The sequence below is a fragment of the Drosophila mauritiana genome, chromosome 3L, assembly GCF_004382145.1.
Source record: "Drosophila mauritiana strain mau12 chromosome 3L, ASM438214v1, whole genome shotgun sequence".
NCBI lineage: Eukaryota > Metazoa > Arthropoda > Insecta > Diptera > Drosophilidae > Drosophila > Drosophila mauritiana.
This window is the reverse complement of record NC_046669.1, coordinates 5,499,391-5,522,236: the sequence shown is the minus strand read 5'-3', so window position 1 is coordinate 5,522,236 and position 22,846 is coordinate 5,499,391. Positions and strand designations below refer to the sequence as shown.

Below are 22,846 nucleotides of genomic sequence, written 5' to 3'. Positions count from 1 at the left end.
AAGCGAAATCCAAACAAACAAACAAGTACACCCACCTCGAGCCGGAGAATCGCGACGACTGACTGCTGGCACGGCCCATCGTGTTGTTGTTCATGATGTGGTGGCCGCCGCCTCCGCCGCCGCCCATTCCCATCGACATGCCATGCTGGTGCATGTGCGGCGGGTGGCCCAATGTCTGGGCCGCATTCGCGTTGTAGTAGTTATAGCGCCGACGCCCCATCTCCGGCGAGGTCACCGGCGACTCGGTGCTGGGCATCGGCTTCAGCATGCGCTTCAGCGTGCTGGTGTCCACGTTCATGTCCTCGGTGCTCTTGGTCTTCCGCCGGGTGTTGTTGTTGATTACATTATGCTGGTGCATGTCGTGCGAGTGCGCGTCGCGTGTCTGTGGGCGGAGAGTGGGTGTGGCAGGTGGTTAGTTAGTGGGTGGCAGAGCTTGTTTGCTGCACACAGCGAAAATCAGGTGGCAGTGCTTCTTCAATTTGTGCCTATTCAGCTTTAAACTATCTATGGTTTTAAAAAAATTAAAGTAAATTTATGCCAAGGAAGATATTTTTGACTATTATCGAATATTGAAAAATGATTTTATACATGTATCCTGTAACTTTCTAGACTCCTATTTCTGTTCCGTGTTTCGTATGCAACAACAAACTAACCATATCATCGCCAAAGTCCTTGTTGCGGGTGCCGGTGCCCTTGGAGGAGGAGGTGCATGTGCCCACGCTCTGGTGCAGTCCGCCGCCGGCCTGTGTGCCCTCGCTCTTCGAGAGATCCATGTCCATTTGGCACGCGGCCGGGTCATCGTTGCCCACCTGTGAGCCCACGTGATTCTGGCCGCACATATCGGAGCCGACGTTGCCCACGCCGGTGACGATTACGCCCGGAGTGTTGGTATTGACTCCGCTATTGGCCACATCCTGTCTATCCTGCTGACCGCCCTTCATCTGGCGCGGCAGGGTATCTAATGGTTGGATAAAAATTCAAATTAGATGGGTTTCGAATTCATAGATGCCGTGACTGGACTCACCTGCTCCCTGGTTGGTACCGGGACCACCGCTGGCCACGTTGTCGTACAGCGAGGTGCTGCTCACCGCACTGACCACTTTTCCGGAGCCAACCTGCTGCTGGCCGTCGACGTCGGTGATTCGGTGCGAACCAACGTTACGCGGCAAAGTGGATGAACCTGCAATGAGGATGGCGGTGAGTTTTGATGGGTGGGGATGCGGTGGATCTTGTCGCCTAGTCGCTAAGCACTGAGTTCGCAAATGTTCGAGTTACAAACTGAGGATTGGCTTGGGTGTCGGAAACTCAAAATGGAATCAAATCAAGAATCGGGCTAACTGCTGCTGGCGAGCACTTTCATCGGGGCTCTCTGTCTCTCTTGCATTCTTTGTCTTTATCTTAGTGTGTGTGTTTTTCTCGGGGTCTTATGGAGTAGTAATCTCACCTCTAACACGGGGATCGGTTCGCAGGCGCGCATACTGCTCGGCGGACATGCAGGTGCACTGGGGCTCCTGGCGGACGCGCGACGGCGACGCCGGAGTGCTGAGCGGCTTTCGCTTGGCCTTCACCTTGCCCTTGCCGGGGGGATCCAATTTCAGCGAGTACGACGACGAGGCCTTTCGTGAAAATTTGAAAGAAGGCGACTGTAAAACGTCGCACTATCATTAGGTTAGTTGATTGGGATTACAAGGTTCTGTGTGTGCGGTTTCTCCTCACTCTCAATCTAATCTCTGTCTCCTCTCTAACTATTCGCTTAACACCCAGTTTGGGGACATACATATATGTATATATATCACCTGGGGTTAACTCTCCTTGGAGATCTGTGGCACGAGTCCAGAACTCGGCGAAGTAGGCGTGTCTGTGTGTTTTGCTTAGTAACGAAAGGATAGTTTTCTGAAATACCTTAGAGAACTACTTCTACGAGTAACAATAGTAGAGGGTGGCAGATAGAAGAGTTTGAAGCTTGACTTTGGGTGCTGAAAGCCTGGATCTACTTGCGTACAACAATATATCTAGATAGTGAAAGCAGTTTATGGAAGTAGTAGTAGTAGAGTGTGCGGGACACAAACGAGCTTTTGATTGGTTCTTGACGTTTAAAGCAGTTTTGCCATTGGGTATCTTCTCTCAATCTCTTTTTTGGGCGCTTAGCGCAGTTTGGTAACTGATAACTTGATAGTTATGTAAAGCGATATATCTTCTCTTAAGCTGAACATTTACTTAGCCTAACGTTAACATTTCTTTTGATTATACAACTTTGATTGGGGTTAACTTGAACAATTTATTGTAAGCATGTGCGTTTGCTTGAATATAACTATTTTCGATTCGACTGGATTCGATTTGGTTTCAGAAACCTCCATGGAAGCCGCCTTCAAGGCGATAAATGATGCTCCAAGAATATATATATGCGCAATATCTTCAACTACTGCTGATCCTAACTATCAAATCTAGCTCTCACTGGAGTGACGCTGATTTGGACTTTTGAAAATTGCTTCGATTCGTAAACCGCCCACTGGCATGGGATCTTGGATTGGGGGAGGATGGATCAGGATTCTCGGGATGGGGGGATCGGATTAGGGCTCGTCGGAAACGGATTGTAGGGGATAGGTAACGGTATTGTAGTAGAGGATACGTGCGATTGTTTTAAAGCGTTTTGCGTTTTTCTTTTGCATTTTCATTTGTACGATTCCACAGTTATATACATTGTTTATCGATCATCATTGCGGTCGAATTGAAATTTTTAATTTTTCATTCAGTTATTATCGGAAATTTAGTTTCGGGTTTTCAGTTTTTGGTTTTGTGGCACACGTAAAATGCAAACGAATCGATTTGAAAATATATTCATACATAATTATATATTTAGAGAGTAGTTAAATAAAATTATTGTTAGATAAAGCATTTCGAAGTAGGGGGAAAACGAGGGGTTCATATATAGAATAGATTTCATATAGAATCGAGGTGTACATTCAGAATGTTTTTATTCGGGGCATTTTTTGGGGTTTTGTTGTTGTAGTTGAGTTGTTGTTGAGTTTTGTTTGTTGTTTGTTGGAGTTGAGTGTTTATCATTCATAAATTTCGAAAGAAACATCCGTCGGTTTTTTTTCATTTTGGTATCGTTAGTTTTTGAAAATGTTTCGAATTGAAGTACGAAATGAAATGCATTTAAAATGAAATATTTCGAAGGATTTATAGTTTTTGAGGTTTGGCGTGTTTCGACAATGATTTCGAAAAATGATTAGAAGAGAGAAAAAGAAATGAAAGAATATATAATATAAATACATTTAACAAATTTTAGTGTGTGTGTGTGTGCTTGTATATGTGGCGTGTGTCTGTCTGCGTTCAGTGTTATCGGATAGTTTTCGTTGTTCATCTTCGCACTTGGATGAATCACATTTACAAATGAGTCCTGTGACCGGGAACTTCAGGTGAGAATTCTGAACACTGATAGTGAAAACGAGAGTGGGTGGAAAACTGGGGCTGGTGGGTGGTGGTGGCGTTGGTTGGGTGGTCTTTGTGGTGGGTGGACACATAGAGCAGAAAAGTTTACAACAATTACGACACTCAGTATGTGGTTGTTGTGGTGTGAAACAATTATGGAAGGATCTTACACATGCCCGACATTGCGGATTGAACAGAGATTTTCGTTTAAAGGGGATGTAAACTTTAAACATTATTATTGTTATTATCTTTTATCGGCGATCAAACGACACTTAGGTGAAACAAGAATTATTCAGTGGTGTGTGGCTGTGTATTAGGATGTACACTGTACACAGTGGAAAAGAAATAATATGAAGCGATACTAACGTATTTTTTTACAATGTAAGACACCTGCAACAAATGATGCGCAAAGTAAGAAAAGAAAACGAAACAATTATTAGACTTGGCTAGTCCAGATAGTTCATGTCTGACTACATTATACTAGAATCTATATATTAATAGGCGTATGATAAGTGTGTTCATCGATGGGTTCTAGTTTCAGTTTGAAATGTATCTGTCAGATGATAGCTTTATGAGTGAGTAGGTCAGAAATTAAGTACCACAGCGGGGTAAAGTATAGCTTATTATAAGTTTTTCATTGTTATTCTAGGAAATTTATACAATTTATTTGTTAGATCCAGAAGGAATGATGGGTTATATACATTATTTGAGGTTTCGTTAAGTTGGATGGGTGGTTTGGTAGCGGACAAAAAATCCTTTTCAAATTCTTTAGCTTTCTTTCTCAATTTCTGACTATATTTTCAATGTTCTTTTCAGGTACATGTCTCTGTATGCGTGTTGTGTTTTCATGTGTGTGAGTGTGTCTATATAAATACTACGATTATACTTTACTTGGCCAAATTTCTCAATGGGCATAAACTAGAAAACGAAAAACGCAAAACTTTCACATACAACTCAATACAAATTTGGAAATGAAACGCAAAACTTGTCTTAAATTTGCAGTGAACCAATTTTTTCAAATCGTCTGGGTTTTCAACTAATTAGCGAGTACAAGGACGACGAGTTATGTAACAGTGAGTGTTTTTGAGAGTTTTCGATATGCAGAGGGATATTCAGTGTGATGGCGATGGTAACTGTGTTTATGGAAAGCCGATCACTGTTGTTTGTTCATTTGCATACTATTAAACACTTATTTATTATTATTTAATGAATATTTTAAAAATTCTCTTTTAACAAAGAAGAATCGAATTTAAAAGGTTTTCATTAAAAGGCATTTGAATTTTATTTATATCATTGGAATGTTATTGACCTGCCATGGTCAATTAGAAATTTGCAAAATATTTAATTCGTGATTGGCATAAACGTAGTTCGTGACTGTGACTATGACAGTGACCGTGACTCTGCGGTGATAGTGAGCGAATGAAGAGCTTAATTATGATTTCATCTTCAGATTGTTCGAGTGTTTTTGCGGCACTGAACCTTGAGATTGATGATGGATATTTGGAGTACATAGCAGCTAGAGAGATGGGTTTTATATGCAAAGCAAACATCAACTGGCTCGTAACCATCATAATCATTATTATTATCATTATTATCGTCGTCAGCGGCAGCAGCAACATCATAATCATAATCGTTATCATTTTAATCGTCACCATCTTGGTCGCCACCTCGGTTCTCTCAGTGTTTTCTAGTCTTAGTCTCTGTGTGTGAGTGAGTGTCATGAGTGTTTTGTGGGTGGTTGGTTCGGTGGTTCTGGTGGTACTGGTGGTTCTGGTGGTTCTGGTGGTACTGGTGGTTCTGGTGGTTCTGGTGGTTCTGGTTTTGGCAGTGGTTCGGGGTGGGTGGCTCAGCTGAAGTGCTCCAGCTGGCGGGCATGATTACAGCTCGCCGCCCGAACTTTGTTAGTGTGTTTGCTGTATTAGTTGTGGGGGTGGCTGAGGTTTATTTTTTCGGTATCGGTATCAGTTGAGGTTGGTTTTGAATTAATTTTCATATAAAGGTATATATTTATATTTTTTTTTTGTTTTTCTTTTGGCTGTTTTTTGTTTTCAAATATATTTTTTGGGTTTTGGCATGGTTGTTGTTGTCGTCGCTATGCGAAAATGTTTGCTTTGCCAGACCGTAAGAGAATACTTACACAGCACTCGCGGAATTGCTTGGCATCGATGGGCGAGGTGAAGTTAAGGCCCCAGGTGTCGTTGGTCATGGGATCCTTCCAGTAAACGAAGCACTCCGATGCCTGGCCAATGCGTGTACCTAGAAAAGGGGTGGTATTTGGTTGGGGATGATCGAATAAGTTAATCACGGAATTGGCGCTCAACCAATGTGCACTCACCTGGCTGCACAAGTCTCACGTCGAGTATCTTGTCCACCTGACTGTTGTACGCGGTGATGTGAAAGATGCACTCGGGCGAGTCCTGAATGCAGGTGATGTTCACAGGAACCAAATCCTCGGACACTTGTTGCCATTTGACGGTGCCGGCTCCGCTGGCTGATACATGGAAGACCTCTGCCCACAACCTGAACGAACTATTGTTGGTTAATTAAGTTTCAGCAATGGATGGTAGTTGGTTTTTAGGTGGGTCGTTTCGAGATTCGATTCCGATTCGAATTTGGATTTGGTGCACAATTGTTACATTTTAGTTTTCGGGTTGGAGGGGAGAATATTGGTAAAACACAAACAAAGGAACACATTTTGTTGTTATAGTTGTTGTAGTTGTAGTTGCAGTCGGAGGTAGGAAGGAAAAGTTGAAGCAGGATACATTTGTAGTTGTTGTGGTGGTTTGGAGGTTTGGCCGCATCAGTTTGTGTTTTTTTTTTTTGTGGTTTCAGGTGTATATTTGTTTTGATTTGGTCGTAAGTTGGTAAATTGTTTTGTTTTTTTTTTGTGAAAGAAAGAAAAACCAGAAGAAGAAACAATTAGTTGGTTTGAAACAAGCTATCGAAAGAGCGAATTCAATTGTGGTTCAGTTGTTGGTAGTGGCGTTGGTGGTTGGAGCCCTCGTTTTCGGCAGTCAACAGTTAACATAAAGTAGTGGTTCTGTTCCGAAAGTTAGGACCATAACCCACCTCAATAGATGGCCATCGCGACGACGGGAACTTTGCCAGGGCGAATCCTCATAACGATAGGCCTTCCGCATCAGCGGGGCACAGGAGCAGCTCAGTTTGTTACCCATGGCGCAGTTGGCGCAGCTTGCCGCAGATCCTGCAGGTTGTATTAGTTTGTTATTAGTTTTTGGCCGGGATCGGGCACGGAACATGAGCTTACCTTTACCAGAGGCACCCCGATGTCACCACATGCCGCTCACGTCCGCCTGCGAGAGCGCCTGTCCGCGATTCAGCGACTGTGACCGCTGGTTGTGCCGATGGTTGTGGTAGCGACTCGATCGCTGCAAAAGGTGGAAAGAGATTATTGGTTTTTAGGTTACTATCTTCAGATACTTTATATATTCTTTGCTTCATTTAAGAAGTGCTCATAGGGTCATTCCACTTTAATCAGCTAAGACATACACTATTTTTTCGATCTATATACTCTAATAACTATATAGCTAAACAAAGAAAGAAATCTTAAAAACAATTTAATGCTCTAGATTTTCTTGAATTGCATATTAGCCAAGGCGATCGGTATAAATCTCGTGGGACGTTAAAGAAGTGTGGTAAATACCATCTTTAAGCTGCAATAAACTTGAGAAAGACTCAGGCATATCTGCAACGCGGGCCGCACAACAAGTTTCAGGTCTTTGGGTGCGCGTATCTGTGAGATTAAACCGTTGAAGCAACCCACGCCGCAGTTTATTATCATCAAGTCAGGCAAGAGGTGCGAACGCTGGTGCAGCAATATTTCCCCCTTCGTTGCAACAAAAGTTGTGTAGGTGTCAAAAACAAAAGCGATGCATAACTCAAGCCGAACGATGAAAAGCGGAAAATGTGCTTTGAAGTTTTCACGTTTGATTTTCTTGGCCACCTCTGCCGCCGATGAATTGCACTCCCCAGCGGATGCAAAATCCGAGGTGAGTTGGAGCAGAATTTATTTTTATGTAGATTAAATTCTTATAAATATTCCCAGACTGGCCCATATGTCGGCCAGACTTGTTGTTCACTGGCACGGAAGCACATAATAGCGATATATGTATATATTTAGGTGATTTTATATATAGCTATTTTTGTTTACATCAATTGACCCAGAGGGCGACACACACGGACACCTGTTTGTTGTTTCTTATGAATCGAATTTGGCCATTCAGTTGCCGGCTTCCAAGCGATTCGAATTGCGGTTTACGGATCGGGGCTGACGAGGTCTTGAAAAAGCCAAAACAACATCACAAATGCACGCCGCAAGCTCAACTGACTGAAAATCGAAATCCAAACGAATTTTCATCTCTGCCGATTTTTAGACTCTTTTTCCCAATCTCTTGGCGTCTCGAGAGCGCCCCATACCGCCCACATATATACATATAAGTTTGCTTCCAAGCTCTCCGGCCGCTCGAGAGATCGGATCTTTGAAGAGATATGGTCGAGCAACATCTGCACATGCGATCATCAAGTGGACCAGCATACGACAATGGGCATGGGAACGTGAATGGGAATCCGGAGTGGTTATGGGAATGAAAATGAAATTGAAATGAGGAAAATGGGAAAATGGAACTGTCTTCTCGGACTGAGAGCAGTTCGCGTGCTTGCTGCACGTGTTGTTGTCTAATTTATTTTTAAATCAATCTACTCTCACCACTCGGCACCCTCATTAAAGTTGCAATTGGGATCGTCGGTCTGACACACTTTGGGGCGATGATCGACATATCGAAAGGGATCATCAAGTTGTTGACAATCTAAGGGGCTTTTCTTTTGATAGTTTCGGGTTGATGATCTTTAGAGACTCTTGGTAAAATATGTATATACATCTTTCTTGATCTTTGTTTGGGGAATTTAAATGAAACCAATACTCATAGATAGTTTAAGTTGATAGTCAACAAAAGATACAAAATAGAAATTATCCATATATCAGTATAGAACCCCTCAACAATAAAGAGCCCTATGTTTAAGTTACTAAAACAACTCCTTAATAAATCCCTTATACTCAGAAAAATACTACTACTGCTTGTGAGTTTGGTGATTTGGGAATTTATGTCTGTGTTATTAGTTTGTTTGCTTTGCTTTTTATAAATAATACACACCTCCACATGGCCCCAACCATCGGCGTTCATTTTGGCGGCTGCCTCGACACTTTCCTTGGCGCCCATTGTTTTGTTTTCGTTTTAGGATCGCGTTCAGTTTGGTTGGTGTTTTCCCAGGGAAATTGTATGGCCACACGCTTTGGCTCTGCTTCTTTTTTAGCCCCTAACCGCAGAGTGCTCTTTCAGGACTCCGAATTCAGGACTGTGGGCAGCTGTCAGATGTTATTTATTTTGGGCCCCAGCGGAGGACCAGGAGCGTCTGCGTTGTGAGGGCCGCAAGACTCGTGGGCCTGGAGACTCGGTTCAATGTATAAATATTGAGCGGATTGACGTTGACGTCGCTCCTGCTGTCGCGAACACACGCACACACACACACTGGCGCAGGCACAGGACTCGCTCTCTCGTTTTCCTTTTTGTTTTTTGTGTTTGCTGAGAGAGAGGGATGCTGTGGCCGTTGAAGGCGGCTTTCAATCGACTTTCGTCGGGTTGAACGCGGTGCTGACGTTGAAAGCAGTTAAATAATAGAACAGGAGCACGTCCTGCCCGTCCGTATGTGTGAGTGCGTGCGTGTGTGTGTGTGATATATCCTGCTGGTATGTCCTGGCCTATATGGCGTATACGTATGTCGAGTGTATTATTTATGCAGCAGAATGTTCTTTGCTGATACTGCTGTTTTCTGCTGCTTCTCTGGAGAGTTTTACTCCTTTGTTTGTCCTTTATTTTTGCGTTGCGTTCTCCTCTTGTCAGTTTTTCACTTGGTGCTTATTAACGGTGCGTATGATTAACTTTTGTATAGGTTAGTTGATTTTATCTTTTGTAGTTAAGGATTTTCCTCTTGCTCTAGTGCCTGTGTTTAGGATTTAGTTTGAAATTTAGTTGCGGATCTGTTGTTTTATCCTGTGGCCTTTGATTTGGCAACGCCTTTCGCGGCCCACCGAAAAAATGTTCGTTTTTGGCCTGCTTTTTTCGTATGTTTTCGAAATCAATTTCGTTAATTATTAACTGATCACTTTTCACTTTATTTTTAGGAATTTTCGGTGCGTCTGAGTGCGATTTTCGACTGGAAATAACGAGATATTCCGTTTTTCGCCACGAAACCGAGAAGGATGAAGGCGCTGTGTATTTTCGTGTAGCCAAAATACCTACAAAACTTGACGAAGCCCAAAAGAAATGTTTTCACTTGACGAAACGGGAGAGCAAAGCGGTGGCGAGAAGAGAAAGCGGGCAAGAGCGGAGAAAGAGAGCAAAGTAGAGCAGGAGATGAGCGTCGAATTACAGCGACAGCCGAAAATTGCTGCCCCTCCCCCTCTCCATCACTCCTCTTTCTTCTCCCACAGGCTTATATTTTAATTTCGATTTCTTTCTTGGTTTTCCGTCGTTATCCTTTATTTTGTATGCCCTCAGCCTCTGCTTCTTCTTCTGCCTCTGCTCCTGCTTCTCTCCCTGCGAGAGTGTGTGTGTGTGTGTGGGGGCTTAGCTTAGAGGTATGTGCAGTGGCTTCAACGCCCCCCTTCACCCCTCTCTTTTCGCTGCGTGTGTGCCTCAAAAAAGTTGCATAAATCACCACACCTTAATTTACTTAAATGTCTTTTATTGTTGCGGAATGTTTGTTACTTGAATTTTACTTGATTAATTCATTTTCGTCTGCCTCGTGGGCGTTTTTTCCACTGGGGCTGAAAAGTATGCTACGCTTTTTCCGCTTTTTCAAATTACTTTTCTCAGGATTGTTGTTATTATTTCAGCTCGTTTATTTACTTAGTTATTTTCTATTTTTAGTGGTGCTAGTTAAAAGCTTTATTTTGTTTAGATTATTATTTTTTGGAAGCAAGAAAAAGCGACAAAACACAACCGTCGACGTCGACTTCGAAATTCGTTTTGAGTCGCTCAAATGCAGAGGGATGCTGCGACGTCGACTGCGCAGTCGACCGAGACGTCGCTGCAACTGTTGGAATGTGTGCCACACACACACACTCTCGCTATTTTTTTTTTTTTGTTTTTGGGGTGGCTAAGCTCTTGTTGTTTTTGGCCTTTCGTTACATGTGCTGCTGTGTGCGAAAGTTTTAATGTCTCCCCAATGCATATGTGTAGGTGTGTGACTTGGCGTACGTGTGTGTTAATGTAATATTAATGTTATAATTTGCTAGGCGGAAAGGACAACGAACGTGCCGAGTTAGCGATATCAATAATGCAGCCAAAAAACATAAAGGATAAAGGCCAGTGAATTTTAAGGGGACTTGGTGATAGAGCTGGCTTAGTGGTGTAGGGGGTGGTGCCTATTCTTTTCCATCATGCTAATCAAGCGAGAAATTTCGCGATTAAAGGATCAAGCCCAGCGCGCCTCTGTTTTCCAACACTGGCAAAAGTTCTTGAACAGCACGTTTCCCGACAAAGTAAAAGTGAAAAGCAACATCAAAATTAATAAGTAGAAAGGATGCTGACGCCGGCGTCGCTGTCGCTGTCGGCAGTGGCAGCGGCCGCAGTAGCGGCAGAGGCAGAACCAAAGAGAGTAAAGGTTCTTATGCCCCTGCGCCAATTCAATATTTATCGAAGCTTTCGTTGAGTTAAAACAGCGACCAGCTGCAGCTTCTCTAACGGTAATTATTCGCTCTAGCCGCTTGCACTTAAAACTTTTTACAGGCTTAAAAATGTTTTTGCATATTTTGAATATTGTTAACAACTCGTTTTTAATCGCAAGAAATACTTGAAAATTATATTTCAAAAATAGGCGTGGCATCAAAGCTTGAGCCGCCCACTCGCGTCGGTTAAATACCGTTATCTCTTGCTGCCTCCAAAAGACGTCATTAGAAAACTGCAGTTTGCAGCTGACGTCGGCAGAGGCGGCAGCAGAGATACAGACGCACGTCACACAGTCTTGAAAAAAAAAACACATTTAAAAACAAAAAAGCCAGCTTAAAAGTTAACCAAAAGTCTAAAAGTAAGATATTGTATCTCGGCTCACAAATGCATTAATTGGCCGCCTATATGTACATATGTACATATGTGTGTACTTGGCTTTTGTTGTTGCGTAAGGTTTTTAGGGCAACTAGAGGGTGTGGTTTAGGGTTGCCAAAATCTAAAGGGCATTAAAGGCTAAGCGTTGACCCTTGGAAATGAATAAATCTGTATTTGATGGGAAAATAGCGCTAATATATTTAATGCAGCCACTAAAACTCTTCGACAAATATTTAATTGATGTTAAGGCTCTATTTTGAGAGGGTGTGGTTGCTGCGCAGCTTCCGCTGCTCATCCTTATTTAGGTGGCGTGGCAACCCTAACATCTGTTTTCCGGCCAACCTGCAATCTCTTGCACCTTTTCATCTCGATTCATGTTTTTATGAATGAACGGCCGCAAACATCAACAAGGGGAAAAGCTTTTTGCGGACAACAAAACAACAAAAACGGGTGTACTGAAAGCTATTGTGCCTTAAATCGTAACATTATAGTTTATTAGGCATAGGTTGTTATAAAATCATTAATTCTTTAAAATTAAATATAGTCGTAAGAATTACAAGTTATCAGTAATCAATAATGCCTTTTTATTGTGTTCCCAATTCGCTTGCGGAAAAGCAAATATATTTATTCACATTTTTAATTAAATTTCATTAGTGTTAAAGCTTAATAACTTAATTATTATTAAGTACAATGCTTTTTAGGATAATAACCGCGCAATTCAAAAAAAGTACTAGAAAATACCACAAAGTGAACTAGTTTCCTATCGCACATCGCTCTTCGATAGCTCAGTGTTGGTAAAGGCTACAAGGCATCTATCGATATCGGCCGAAGAGGAGGAAGCAATTTGCGGACTCGAGTTTGAAAATAAACATTTAAGTAAATAATAAATACTAGGAAATGCTGGAAACCGGTGGTGAAGCTGAGATGCTGGCCGGTTTCTCCAGTGCAGATGTTGGCCCCGAGGCGAAGGGTAACTATATAAACAGACCCAGAAACTGCGAAATTCCCACCGCAACTACACGATGTTATGTTAATATTTATCTGCAGAATATAATTTACTGCGCGCCGATGAGGAGTACCGCAATGGCAATGTGGAGCACTCCATTTACTACCAGGTTAAAGCCCAGTTCCAGTCCACCGATCTGCGTTACCTTACCGAATCGGCGGAACTGGAAAATCAGCGTCCCACCTCAGAGGAACTGATCAAATCAGCCACTAAACTGGAGAAAAAGGACTACAAAAGGTGGTATATCCTAACATAGCGCGTTTAAAACTAATTACAAACATAATTCTTAGCAAAAAATTCCTGCAGAACATTATTAAGTACCTCCAGCAAATGGAGCAGGAGAAACCGGCAAAGAAGCCCATTAACGAAATACCGGAGTATCTGGACTTCCTGGAGGATGTGCAGAATCCTACAGAGGGTCTAACTCGCATTTCAGAGAAATGCAATAATCTGCCACAAGAATGGTGTGTCCTCCAGCTCTGCAAGAGCTTCAATCCCGCCACCACCTACTCCGTTTTCAATGAGATCATTGCTAGCGATGGAGCAATATATCTCACCCTGCTCCGACACTGTAGATCCCCCCAACTGGGACCGATTTGCCTGAGAATTTCCAACGAAAATACGGTCAATCTCTTTCGGGAGTATAGCACTCTGGTGGAAAGATTTAGGCGAGTGGTAACCGTGGATCCGCTCAACATGAAAGGTAAAGAGGCTAAGCAGAAGTATTGGGAGGAGCTGAATGGTTTCGACACTTTTCTGCAAGTAAGTACTACATATTAATGTGAATGTATCTTATCATCATTACTTTACCTCCTCCAGAAACTACTCGCCGATTTTCGGGACATAATATCTCCATATTCCTTTCTGTTCTTTGGCAAAAGATATGACTGCACTGTTGTCCAAAAGCAAATCAATGCCACATATACTCGTGTTGACGATTTTTGTCTGGTTAATCAATGGGGTAGCCACCAACGTGTTTTGCTTTCTCAAGCGGCCCTGCATGCCAATCGACTGGACACCGCAGATCTCAAACTCATCTGTTATGAGCTGTCGAGCAACGAAAACGAGATCCAGTCGGCATTCGAATTGCTCAAGGGATTGGCCAGCGACTGGACGGAAGTGGAGGAGCGCCAGCCCCTGGCGAGCAGAAGATTTCCCATCATCCTGGTGGTTGATGAGGTAGTTCATTTGAATTTTTAAACTATAATCTATTATACCATCTTATTTATGTAGCGTCTAGACCACCTCCATTGGGAACAACTAGTCACAGTGCAGGAATTCTCCCGCGTCAAATCACTGCACTGCCTATGGCGCCTGTTCCAGAATCACAAATCAAACATAAAGCATGGCTACTACACAACAAATATTAAACGTGGCATGTGTGTAATAAACCCAGATGCGGATTTGGTCAACTCCGGCCGCAGGCTGCGCAGCTTTTTTGAGTACTGGCTCTCCCAGTGGCAGCATCTTTTTGAAACCGTTCCCAAAGAGGAGGTGATGGTGAAACAGGCCCTACAGGCGGATTGCTTTGTGTAAGATATAATTGCAAGCGAACAATGGCATTCTAATACTTTTGGCTTTAATTTTAGATACGCAGGTCACGGTTCTGGGCTGCAGTACGTCAATGGTCGCATAATTTGCCGGGCTCGGGTACGCAGCGTGGTTTTTCTATTCGGCTGCGATTCTACACGCATGTTGGGCACGGGCCTGTACAGCGCATTGTATGGAGCCCATGATTATTACCACGGAGCTCTTTGTCCTTCGATAGTGGGCACTCTCATGCCCGCCTTGGATGGGAATATGGATACAGTTTCGGTGACAATATTGAGTCTTTGGTTGGCGCCGGGGGATAACAAAGTGATGCCGTGGACACATATCGATCGGGTGTCCTGGCTCAAAAATGGCATTATAAAAGGTAAGCTATTATTTATATTCAATTTAGGTGACATATAAGGATTTCTTCTTTTCAATTTAGGAAAAGAGGAAACCACGCCCACCATGAGCGATCAACCCAACTACCACCTGGGCAGCCTGTGCTCTATCCTATCTCTCGTACAGCAAGGAAAAGTGGAGCCGAATATCTACAACTGCTGCATTTACGTGTGTCGCGGACTTCCCGCATGGAATTTGGCCGTGGAAAAGCTGCCTTTGTAGCTAATTTCGTCGTGGAGTCGATCTCCCTAAGCAAAGTTTAGCGTAAGAAACTGTGTACAAACAATAATTGAATTTATTTGAACTACTTCATTCAAGTGGAAAGTGGTGCTCAAAGTTTGCATTAAACGTTAATTGTAACACTCAGAATAGTAAAATTAAACTAAACATTTATATATTAGGAATAAATTCCAAGGCACTTACCTTTTCTTAGTTTATTTGGAAGATTGATTGATGTTTTCTTATGGATTTAGCACTTTAACTGAAGTGTCCTTGATTTCGGTTAAGTTTTTAGTTTTAAGTAGGAGTTTTAAACATGTTTAGACTTTGTACATCGTGTTGTTGGAACTTTAAACCGTTTGAGAACTATTTAGATTAATTGATTTAGGTTAGAGTTTTCGTTTTCCTTAGTTGGAATCATGCCAGATACAGAGTACAGATTCATTCTTACATTTGCCTGTGCAAGAGTAGGGAGTGAAAAACATTAATTCGAGTACAAATCGCAATGTGGGTGAGGTAAAGTAAAAAGTGAAAGTGTGGTGCAAACGACAGTCAGAGAGAAAGATATTGAGTGGAGGAAACATTGAGAATTTATAAAAATGCAATATAATTGAAATGCGAGTGGGGATTAGCCTAAACCCTAGTCCACGGGGCGAATGTGCAATAATGCCTGAATGGCCAGAAACGCCCATCTATTTATTTACTCGCACTCGTACTCGGGCTTGTCGCCCAGTTTGCTCTCCAAAAACGCGACTCATCTCACCTCGTTCCCGTCCTCGTCCTCGGGTTGCCCTTTTGGCCAGAGCTTTTCCCCCACCGAACCTGCGGCGACCTCCAATCGCCCAGCATCGCATCTACTTGACCTACTAACGCCTGTCGCATTATGACACACATTCGTTAATTAGGCCCAACCCAATAACTTCTTTTCTTCCCAGCCATCTCATCATCGAGCACGCGGCGTATGCGTAATATGCGTGTGTTTTTCTTTTCTTTTTTTGTTATGGCCTCGATTTGCATGCCATAAAAAAAGGCACGCGGGGCAGACACACCTTGGCGCGTCCCTATTTTTATGATTTACCAATAGCTGGGATGGGCGGCCAGTGTCCTTCGTCCTTCGTCGCGGTGTCTCAATGCCGTGCCCATGCAGCGAGTTAAATCAAATTAGCACCCGTAGGGGCAGCAAATCCGAGGTGCATGCCATGCCACACCCCCAAAACTCACACACACGCAAACAGACACACACACTCACACGTACGCGAGAATCGGGAAATCGAGAAATGGGGACAGGGAACAAGGAACAAGGACTTGGAACATGACAGGAGACAGCGTCAGAAGGAGGATATTACATAACAGGCGCTCCCCATGTAAATCTGGTTGTAAATTCCCAGTGTGTGTGTGTGTTTGTGTGCCTCTGGGTGTGTTGGTGTTGTTGTGCTCTTGTGTGTGGGTACGAGTGTGTGGTTTGGCCCAAATGAATATGCGATGACGTTGACGCTGCTATTGTTATTGTTATTGTTTTCTGTCAGTGGATGCTGATGCTTTATTATTGTTTGCCCAGTTAAAAAGGTAATTTTCTGATTTTCTCTTAACCTTGAACTCTTAGTTTTCGCCAGCATTTTTCGTTTCCATATTTGTATATCTTATGCGTTGAAAAACTTTTTCATTTTATGCAAAAAAAAAATTTTACAAACTTTTTCCGTTTACTTTGGGTAATTTTAAATTTTTTAATTGTATTTATTGGTTTTGGGGCTTGTGGGTTCTTGAAAATTTGTTGCTGAAACGCTTTGTTAACTTTGTTGAAATTCTTTTAGTTGTCTAAGTTATTGTTTTTGGTTAAGTTTGATGATTGGACTTGAGTGTCCTTTATTTTTGGGTCTTCATATTTTTCTGTGTTAAAATGTTGTAAATGTAAATTCCGCCGCGTTGCACACAACAATTCTCTGGCAGAGATCAACTGAGACTGAGCTCGACGCTGGCCTTAGTTGCATCCTTTTGGGTATCCTGCTCCTGCTTCCTTGGCGAAGGACAAAAATCGCGAGAGAGCGAGCCCGAACAAAATGTTGCAAACTAAACCACAACAAAAACAGCCAAAGGGCCAAGAGCCAAGAGGCAGAGAGGCAGCTAGAAAAAAAGAGAGAGAGCGAGCAAAAAAGGCAGGACTTTCCCTTTCCCTGCTCCTCCTGGCCATGTCCTCGCCCAATCCGTTTGTTGTTGCTGCTGCTCACTCTGTTTCACTTTCCGGGGGTGGTGGGTGGCGGCTTCAGCGCCGGGAGGGCGGGTTTCAGGTTTCCAAGCTTACACAGTGATTCTGCGTTTTCATGGTGATTCCGTTTGTAGCTGTTTGTTGTTGCCCCAAGGAAAGCTTCAATGTTGTCAGTGGCCACGTGACTCGCGACCAGGACTTTCTTATCAGCACAGAGCTTTCAGTTTGCCCTCAGGGTGCAAAAGCTCCGATTTCAAAAAGCAGACCAAGGGATGCTCTCTAGCTTAATTCGTTTACTTGTACTCTAGTGAAAAACCTTAGCAACTATGGTTCCTAGAAAATAATGTTAAAATAGGAAATAAACTTAGGATAGGATTGTTTCCGGGGTGCGTCTCATCCCGCTAATATCTAAATGTAGTAGCTAGTTTTGTTGTACGTGGGTTTCTTTGATTTGATGCGTGTTTTTTCTTAGATTTCCATTTTGTACTTGTCAACGAAGTTTGTAACTTCCAACTACCAGTCCATGGTCCAAGGACTTCCTAGGTGGCCTCCTCGCTCTTCTCTTGGGCTGCACTGCTGCTGCTATTGTTGCTGTTTCTTTTGCTATTACTGTGGCTTTGGGTCTGCGAAAGGATGTGGGCTTAGTCCTCGAAATGGGGCTGGGGAAGCGTAGAGGAGCACTTACCACATTTTTGTGCGGGCAGTCGGCATGGAGATGGTCTTCTCCACGGCAGCGATGACAGCGCTTCGGCTGAGGACCCAAGGCGCATTCGGAGGCAATGTGGTTGGCGAATTCGCCGCAGTTGTAGCAGCGCATGCGGCGAGTCCGGCGATTTCTGTTGGGTGGTTGGTGGGTAGGTGGTGAAAATGGGGGAAATTAGTTAAAGGATTGGGTATGAGCTCACATTCGTGGCCTGTAGGTGCTGCCTTGGCAGCTACCGCCATGCCTGCTGGACACCCTGGTGGCCTCCAGTCCGCGCGACGTGCGCTGGCACTCGAACTCCACCTCCTCCTGCTCGCCCAGTGATCGGAAACCGGACATCTGGATGACGCTCTGCATACATACGTTTATAATAAGAATTATAGTAAATTATTATACCGATTTTCCATAGTCAACATTCTGCTAATGGATAGTACATAACACTGACCTTGTATCAAGGTAAGGCTTTATTTTCACCCAAGCAAAGAGTACCCACCTGATGGACGAACACCTCCTGGCCGCCGTCGTTGGGTGTAAGGAAGCCCCATCCCTTGGCCACGTTGAACCATTTGCATTTGCCCAGTCGCACACAACCGCATTCATCGGTGGGACTCACAGGATTTGCCGGATTCGCTGCAGGGAATAGTAAATGAAACTTGAGTTCGGAGCCCAATTCGATATCCTGTCTGGGAATCCCTCTGTTCAAGGTTTTGTTATTCAAATGACCAAGCGGCAGATAGGCAGCTGAACAACATTCATCCGTGTCCTTGCCCCATTTGCCGCGAGGCAAGTTCAACTTGGGTTAGGTTCTTCTCTAGCCCTCCACGTCCCCATCCCAACGCCCATTGAGGGCAGAAAACAGGTTTCGTTGTTATTATAAGAAATATTCGGAAATAAGTGAACGAGCGGCGCGGCGGAGTGGATTCATTCCATTATCTAAGCAGGGGCTCATCTCACTCACACACTCGCACCAGCCCATATCCATTTGTGCTGGCTCATTCATTCATTCATTCATAAATTGTTTTCACTGCGCTCGCTCCCATTTCGCTGGCAGCTTATCTATGTATGTCTGTATTTCTCGAAGTGGGCCCTAGTACTTGGGTACTCGTAGTATCGCCCAGATGCCCAGATACTCGGAATGCACTCTCATGCTGCTCTGGCTTATCTGGATCTGGAATCAAAATTTTCATTTTCGGGGGTTGCGCTGGCATTTCTAGGTCGTTGTGCTGCTCAAGCATTTTCTTACTCATTTCCAGCGAGAACGTGAATGGACTTTTAAGATCTTGGAAATTCTTTTGCGTCTGATAAGAAACCCAATTGAATGAAAATCTTTCAGTTTGCTCAAACCACCACCACATTACACGATTATCCTTTTGGATGGTTGGGTGTCCTTTTCCTTTTCTTATAGGTAAGCCGCAAACTGGTTTGCCCGTTCAATTAGCTTTGTAAGTCCCGCAGATCTAATGCCTCAAATGCATTGAGGCGAGGATAATCCTCAACTGGACTGCCTGTGTCCTTGATCGAAGTTTGATGGTAAGTCGGTCAACGTTCGGGGGTTGATGACACCTCCGTGTATATAGAAACCCCCCAATTTGCCAATAAAAAATCAAATCAGCGAATGGCAAAAACACAACAGAAATCAAGAAAAACATACGCCAGCGAAAAAAGAACTGCGCAGTATATAAAAAAAACCAGACAAAAACAGAAACCAAATATTAGGGCGATCGCACAGCCAATCAGCAATCAGTTTGATAAGATTTCCTATTGAATTTGTTGTCGCTTTTTTTGGAACACAAAACACGTTTGTTGTGGGCAGCGGGGAATGTGGACGTTCGTGTGACGTTCATGCATAAGCTGGAAATTAGTTTCACTCTACTCCATATTCTAAACAAACCTGATGAAGTGGAACTCTGGCTGGTGGTCCTCCTTTCCAAGCCATTTTCCAGCTGTAGGTTCTCCATGCTGACTTCTTGGGTTTTTAATTTATTTTTCTTAGTTCGGAATCCACTTCAATTGTTTGATTTTCGCTCCAAAATTCGATGTTGCTTAAAACTTCACTGCAAATGCATGCTTTTCCTGCCAACGAACAGACATGTGGCCAAAGATCCGTATCTGTATCTGTATCTTTCACTGCCCGCACTCACACAGCTACAGCACTTTCTCGATTTTTTGGGTTCAACGAAGGGGAAATTTGGAAAACGCTGCCGCTGCGCACGACGCACTTCGTCACACTGACTCCGCGTTGCGTTTGACTATTTCTAGGAAGGTCGCAGCAGGCCCGAAAAATATTTAGCTCAGTATCTTGAAAACAATATTCGACTCTGCGCTTCTGTGTGTGCTTGGTGTGTCGGTGAGTGAGCGTGGAAAACGCCGAGCCGAATGTTGAGTGAATTCGCCCCGTTTCGGTTTCGATTTGAGTTAAACGTGTAAATGTATCTGACAGATACTCGACATGACGATCACGGGGAGAAACACCGAAAAACGTGCAGAGAGAGCGCTAGAGTGAGAGCCAAATTTATCTATGTCGAGTAAGCAGTAAGCGCCTCAGACCCTAAATGCCGAGCACACTTTCGGATTCGGATTCGGATGTATCTGCATCTGTATAGCACTCAAAAAGTGCGTGAGACTAGCGCACTTCAGGATACTTGAGATACTAAACTGTTATACAAAATAGAATAGGTTTTAATTAACTTTTTGAAAAGTATTTTATGAATTGAGATTTAAATGTTACGTTATGTTGTCTTTTTTGCCTTATACGATTATATTGTTAGTCTCAAAGGTAAACACTTACAGTTTAAATTCTAAAATGTTTGAATTCAAATTGGAACTATCTTTAAATTAGAGCTTTAATTGTGTCAGCCATTTACTCATTAAAATGGCCATTTGAGAAATTATTGAAACTATAACAAATCTAGGAACAAATATTAGTAACTCCATTTTTCACTCAAAGTGCAAATAGATTCAATTTATAAAATGAAATACTTAATCACCCCAAATCCTGCTTTATCCTGATAGGCTGATCATTTCCCTAAAAAAAAAGATGCCGCTAAAAAGCGAACTATTCCCATTGGTGACTGCCAAAAAATTGCACTAAAAAACTGCACCACAACTGGCGTTCTGCAACCCTCGCTTCAGTCGCGTGCCGGGCAGCTGTGAATCCTCGATGCATTTCAACCCCTCGCCGACTGATATGAAATATGCACCCCCGAGCTGCATTGTGCAACATATTTGCGAACGCTCGTCCTGCCTCTTCCTCCCTGTTTCGTCCTGCGACTCCGGATTGTAGCAATTAATTTCGGCACGTGCCACGCCGGCGTGCCAAATCGATGACCAATGCCATTGATGACAGTGGATCCGAGGGCGGAAACTGTATCGAGGATCAAATGCACAGGGGAGGCATCAGATGAACATTTTGTGGTTCGTAAATTTGGCAAAGGCTCGATCGATTTGCAGTGAAAGTGATTTCGATGGATACATTTGGAAGAATATTTTTGTAAAATTAACAGAAATTAGTAAGGCAAATAAAAATTAATTTTACTATCTAATTCTTAAATAAATATGCCGTAGAAATGTTTTTGAATATTTAGTTTATCAAATGAACAACTGCTGCTACTGAAAACATTTGGATACATGGAATATTTGATATAAAAAGGATTTGTTTTTAGAAATTGTGATTGATATAAGTAAGATTTTATGTTTCCCAGCTTGTTTTGGTATCGATGTAAAAAAATGCTAACGCGAAAAAAAGGTAATATGAACCAATCGAGGGCCAAAATAGATAAAAATCATGAGAAATTTCCGGAGGGCGGGTGCTGTTAATGCCTGAGGGGTCACTGAGGGTCAGTTTGATGTTTTATCAATAGTAAATAAATGCTAAAAAACCCAAAACAATGCATCGCGAGCCAGCCGTCGCACAGTCTGTAATCAATATTTTGGCTGCCCTGAGCTGCTCCCAATCTCAATCCGCTGGCCAGTGGTCGATGGACAAAGCCGGCCAAAGGGACAAAGGACGCGGCGAGAGCGAAAGTGCCCATTAGGGATGCAGCCGATGGAATGGGATGCGATGGCAGGCACTCACATGTGCGTAATTGGAACAGGATTAACAAGGCGTCCTGCCATTCACACAGGCAATGCAATTGAAGTTTGGGGAAGTGCAGCCGGGCATTGTCCGAGGGTCCGAGGATCGGTTCAGTTTGGTTCGAGGCCATTGTGGACGGGGGCGCAGACACAATGGCCATGAAAATAATCGGCTTTAACTATAAAACGTTGCCAAACATAAAATCAAGGCTGACATGAAAATGAGGAAAATTCCAGACCGGAATTCTATGCAAAATCGCAGATGACAGAGCGCGTGGGGTGGGTCGCGGCACGTTGGGGTGTAGGAAAACGGCGATGGCATGGATGCAGGCATTCGCTCCATTTAGCCATCCATGTGGCATTTCCGCACAGCACGCGTTTGACCCGATATGGCACCTCGTCTCCCTCCGGGGGTTTTCTCGTCGATAATCAGGATACGTTTTTTGTTGTCATCTTTTTATGCGTAAACGCACACAATTTGCATGTCCAGGGGGGTTAACATGTGAGCGCAAGCATTGAAGTGCCCTACTTTCATTGTAGATTGACATGTGATTGATGTTTCCATTTGCAGTGACAGACCGTCAAAGAGCTCTTAGTCGCGATAAGCTGCCTTCGCACGGAGCAATTGGATTTAATCAAATTGTATGCAATGTAGTTGCATTAATCACAGTATGATTTATAAACTAAATAATAGTGGAATGCACTAAATGCACCTAAAATAGGTATCGTTCGATTCATAATTATCCTGTTGCAGTGAAAGAATATGATAAGAAACGGCACTTAAGAGCGAAATCCCCCAAAAGTATGCCACGTTTTTTGTGTTCAACTCCAGCATCAAATGATTTTAGTATGAAATATTTTTGTATTTATTCATTCTTTTCGTACTGTTATTAATTGTGATTCTTTAGAGATATTTTATAGAGATATTTCATATATAATTAATAGGAATTTAAGTTGCATTCAAATAATTAGATAATTCTTGCTTTCCGCTCGATTTTGGTTTTTAATGCTTTCTTTTAAGATGTCTCGCATGTAATTGGCGTATAAATATGCATATAGTCAATTATTTCGTTTATTGTGGTATAAGAGGTGAGTGATATATAAGCGTGTATATACCTTGAGGCTCGTATAAATCAACATTTATTTTGTTC

At 43.0% G+C, this 22,846-nt stretch overlaps 4 protein-coding genes across 9 annotated transcripts in view; 1 reads left to right on the top strand and 3 right to left on the bottom strand.

The window, feature by feature from the left end:
• Positions 1-6,633, bottom strand: part of LOC117140218 — an 82,558-nt gene extending 75,925 nt beyond the window's left edge. For 4 of the 6 annotated variants that reach the window (XM_033303015.1, XM_033303017.1, XM_033303008.1 and 1 more), the window contains exons 1-7: positions 6,505-6,633; positions 5,771-5,964; positions 5,573-5,691; positions 1,445-1,643; positions 1,025-1,180; positions 654-958; positions 36-382 (exon numbers count right to left, since the gene is read on the bottom strand). In XM_033303015.1, the coding sequence (XP_033158906.1) occupies positions 36-382; positions 654-958; positions 1,025-1,180; positions 1,445-1,643; positions 5,573-5,691; positions 5,771-5,964; positions 6,505-6,611 (1,427 nt within the window). In that variant the 5' untranslated portion in view covers positions 6,612-6,633. The remainder of the gene's footprint in view (positions 1-35; positions 383-653; positions 959-1,024; positions 1,181-1,444; positions 1,644-5,572; positions 5,692-5,770; positions 5,965-6,504) is intronic. The other 2 variants (XM_033303011.1, XM_033303012.1) reach the window with 2 other exon arrangements.
• Positions 6,634-6,709: 76 nt separating this feature from the next.
• LOC117140221 lies at positions 6,710-9,048 on the bottom strand. The gene is made up of 2 exons (XM_033303019.1): positions 8,607-9,048; positions 6,710-6,824 (listed from the first exon to the last, which is right to left on the bottom strand). The coding sequence occupies exons 1-2, from the start codon at positions 8,670-8,672 to the stop codon at positions 6,726-6,728; spliced, it is 165 nt and encodes a 54-aa protein (XP_033158910.1). The 5' UTR covers positions 8,673-9,048; the 3' UTR covers positions 6,710-6,725.
• A 3,328-nt stretch (positions 9,049-12,376) lies between these two features.
• LOC117141146 (separin) lies at positions 12,377-14,933 on the top strand. Its single transcript, XM_033304479.1, has 7 exons — positions 12,377-12,528; positions 12,606-12,801; positions 12,855-13,326; positions 13,384-13,743; positions 13,798-14,096; positions 14,154-14,479; positions 14,540-14,933. Exons 1-7 carry the CDS (start codon positions 12,456-12,458, stop codon positions 14,716-14,718), a joined length of 1,905 nt encoding a protein of 634 aa, XP_033160370.1. The 5' UTR covers positions 12,377-12,455; the 3' UTR covers positions 14,719-14,933.
• A 2,278-nt stretch (positions 14,934-17,211) lies between these two features.
• On the bottom strand, positions 17,212-19,834 carry LOC117140641 (protein lin-28 homolog). The gene is made up of 5 exons (XM_033303681.1): positions 19,513-19,834; positions 18,115-18,251; positions 17,824-17,972; positions 17,604-17,754; positions 17,212-17,541 (listed from the first exon to the last, which is right to left on the bottom strand). The coding sequence occupies exons 1-5, from the start codon at positions 19,577-19,579 to the stop codon at positions 17,458-17,460; spliced, it is 588 nt and encodes a 195-aa protein (XP_033159572.1). The 5' UTR covers positions 19,580-19,834; the 3' UTR covers positions 17,212-17,457.
• Between the last annotated feature and the right edge of the window lie 3,012 nt (positions 19,835-22,846).

Bases quoted from the DNA above. Each gene is read 5' to 3' on its own strand.
- LOC117140221 (XM_033303019.1), bottom strand. From the start codon at position 8,672: ATGGGCGCCAAGGAAAGTGTCGAGGCAGCCGCCAAAATGAACGCCGAT. The intron at 6,825-8,606 runs GTGTGTATTATT...CACCTTTTGCAG, and splicing joins ATGGTTGGGGCCATGTGGAG to CGATCGAGTCGCTACCACAA.
- LOC117141146 (XM_033304479.1), top strand. From the start codon at position 12,456: ATGCTGGAAACCGGTGGTGAAGCTGAGATGCTGGCCGGTTTCTCCAGT. The intron at 13,327-13,383 runs GTAAGTACTACA...TACCTCCTCCAG, and splicing joins GTTTCGACACTTTTCTGCAA to AAACTACTCGCCGATTTTCG. The intron at 14,480-14,539 runs GTAAGCTATTAT...TTTTCAATTTAG, and splicing joins CAAAAATGGCATTATAAAAG to GAAAAGAGGAAACCACGCCC.
- LOC117140641 (XM_033303681.1), bottom strand. From the start codon at position 19,579: ATGGAGAACCTACAGCTGGAAAATGGCTTGGAAAGGAGGACCACCAGC. The intron at 18,252-19,512 runs GTTTGTTTAGAA...TATTCCCTGCAG, and splicing joins CCAGAGTTCCACTTCATCAG to CGAATCCGGCAAATCCTGTG. The intron at 17,973-18,114 runs GTGGGTACTCTT...GTATGTATGCAG, and splicing joins AGGAGGTGTTCGTCCATCAG to AGCGTCATCCAGATGTCCGG.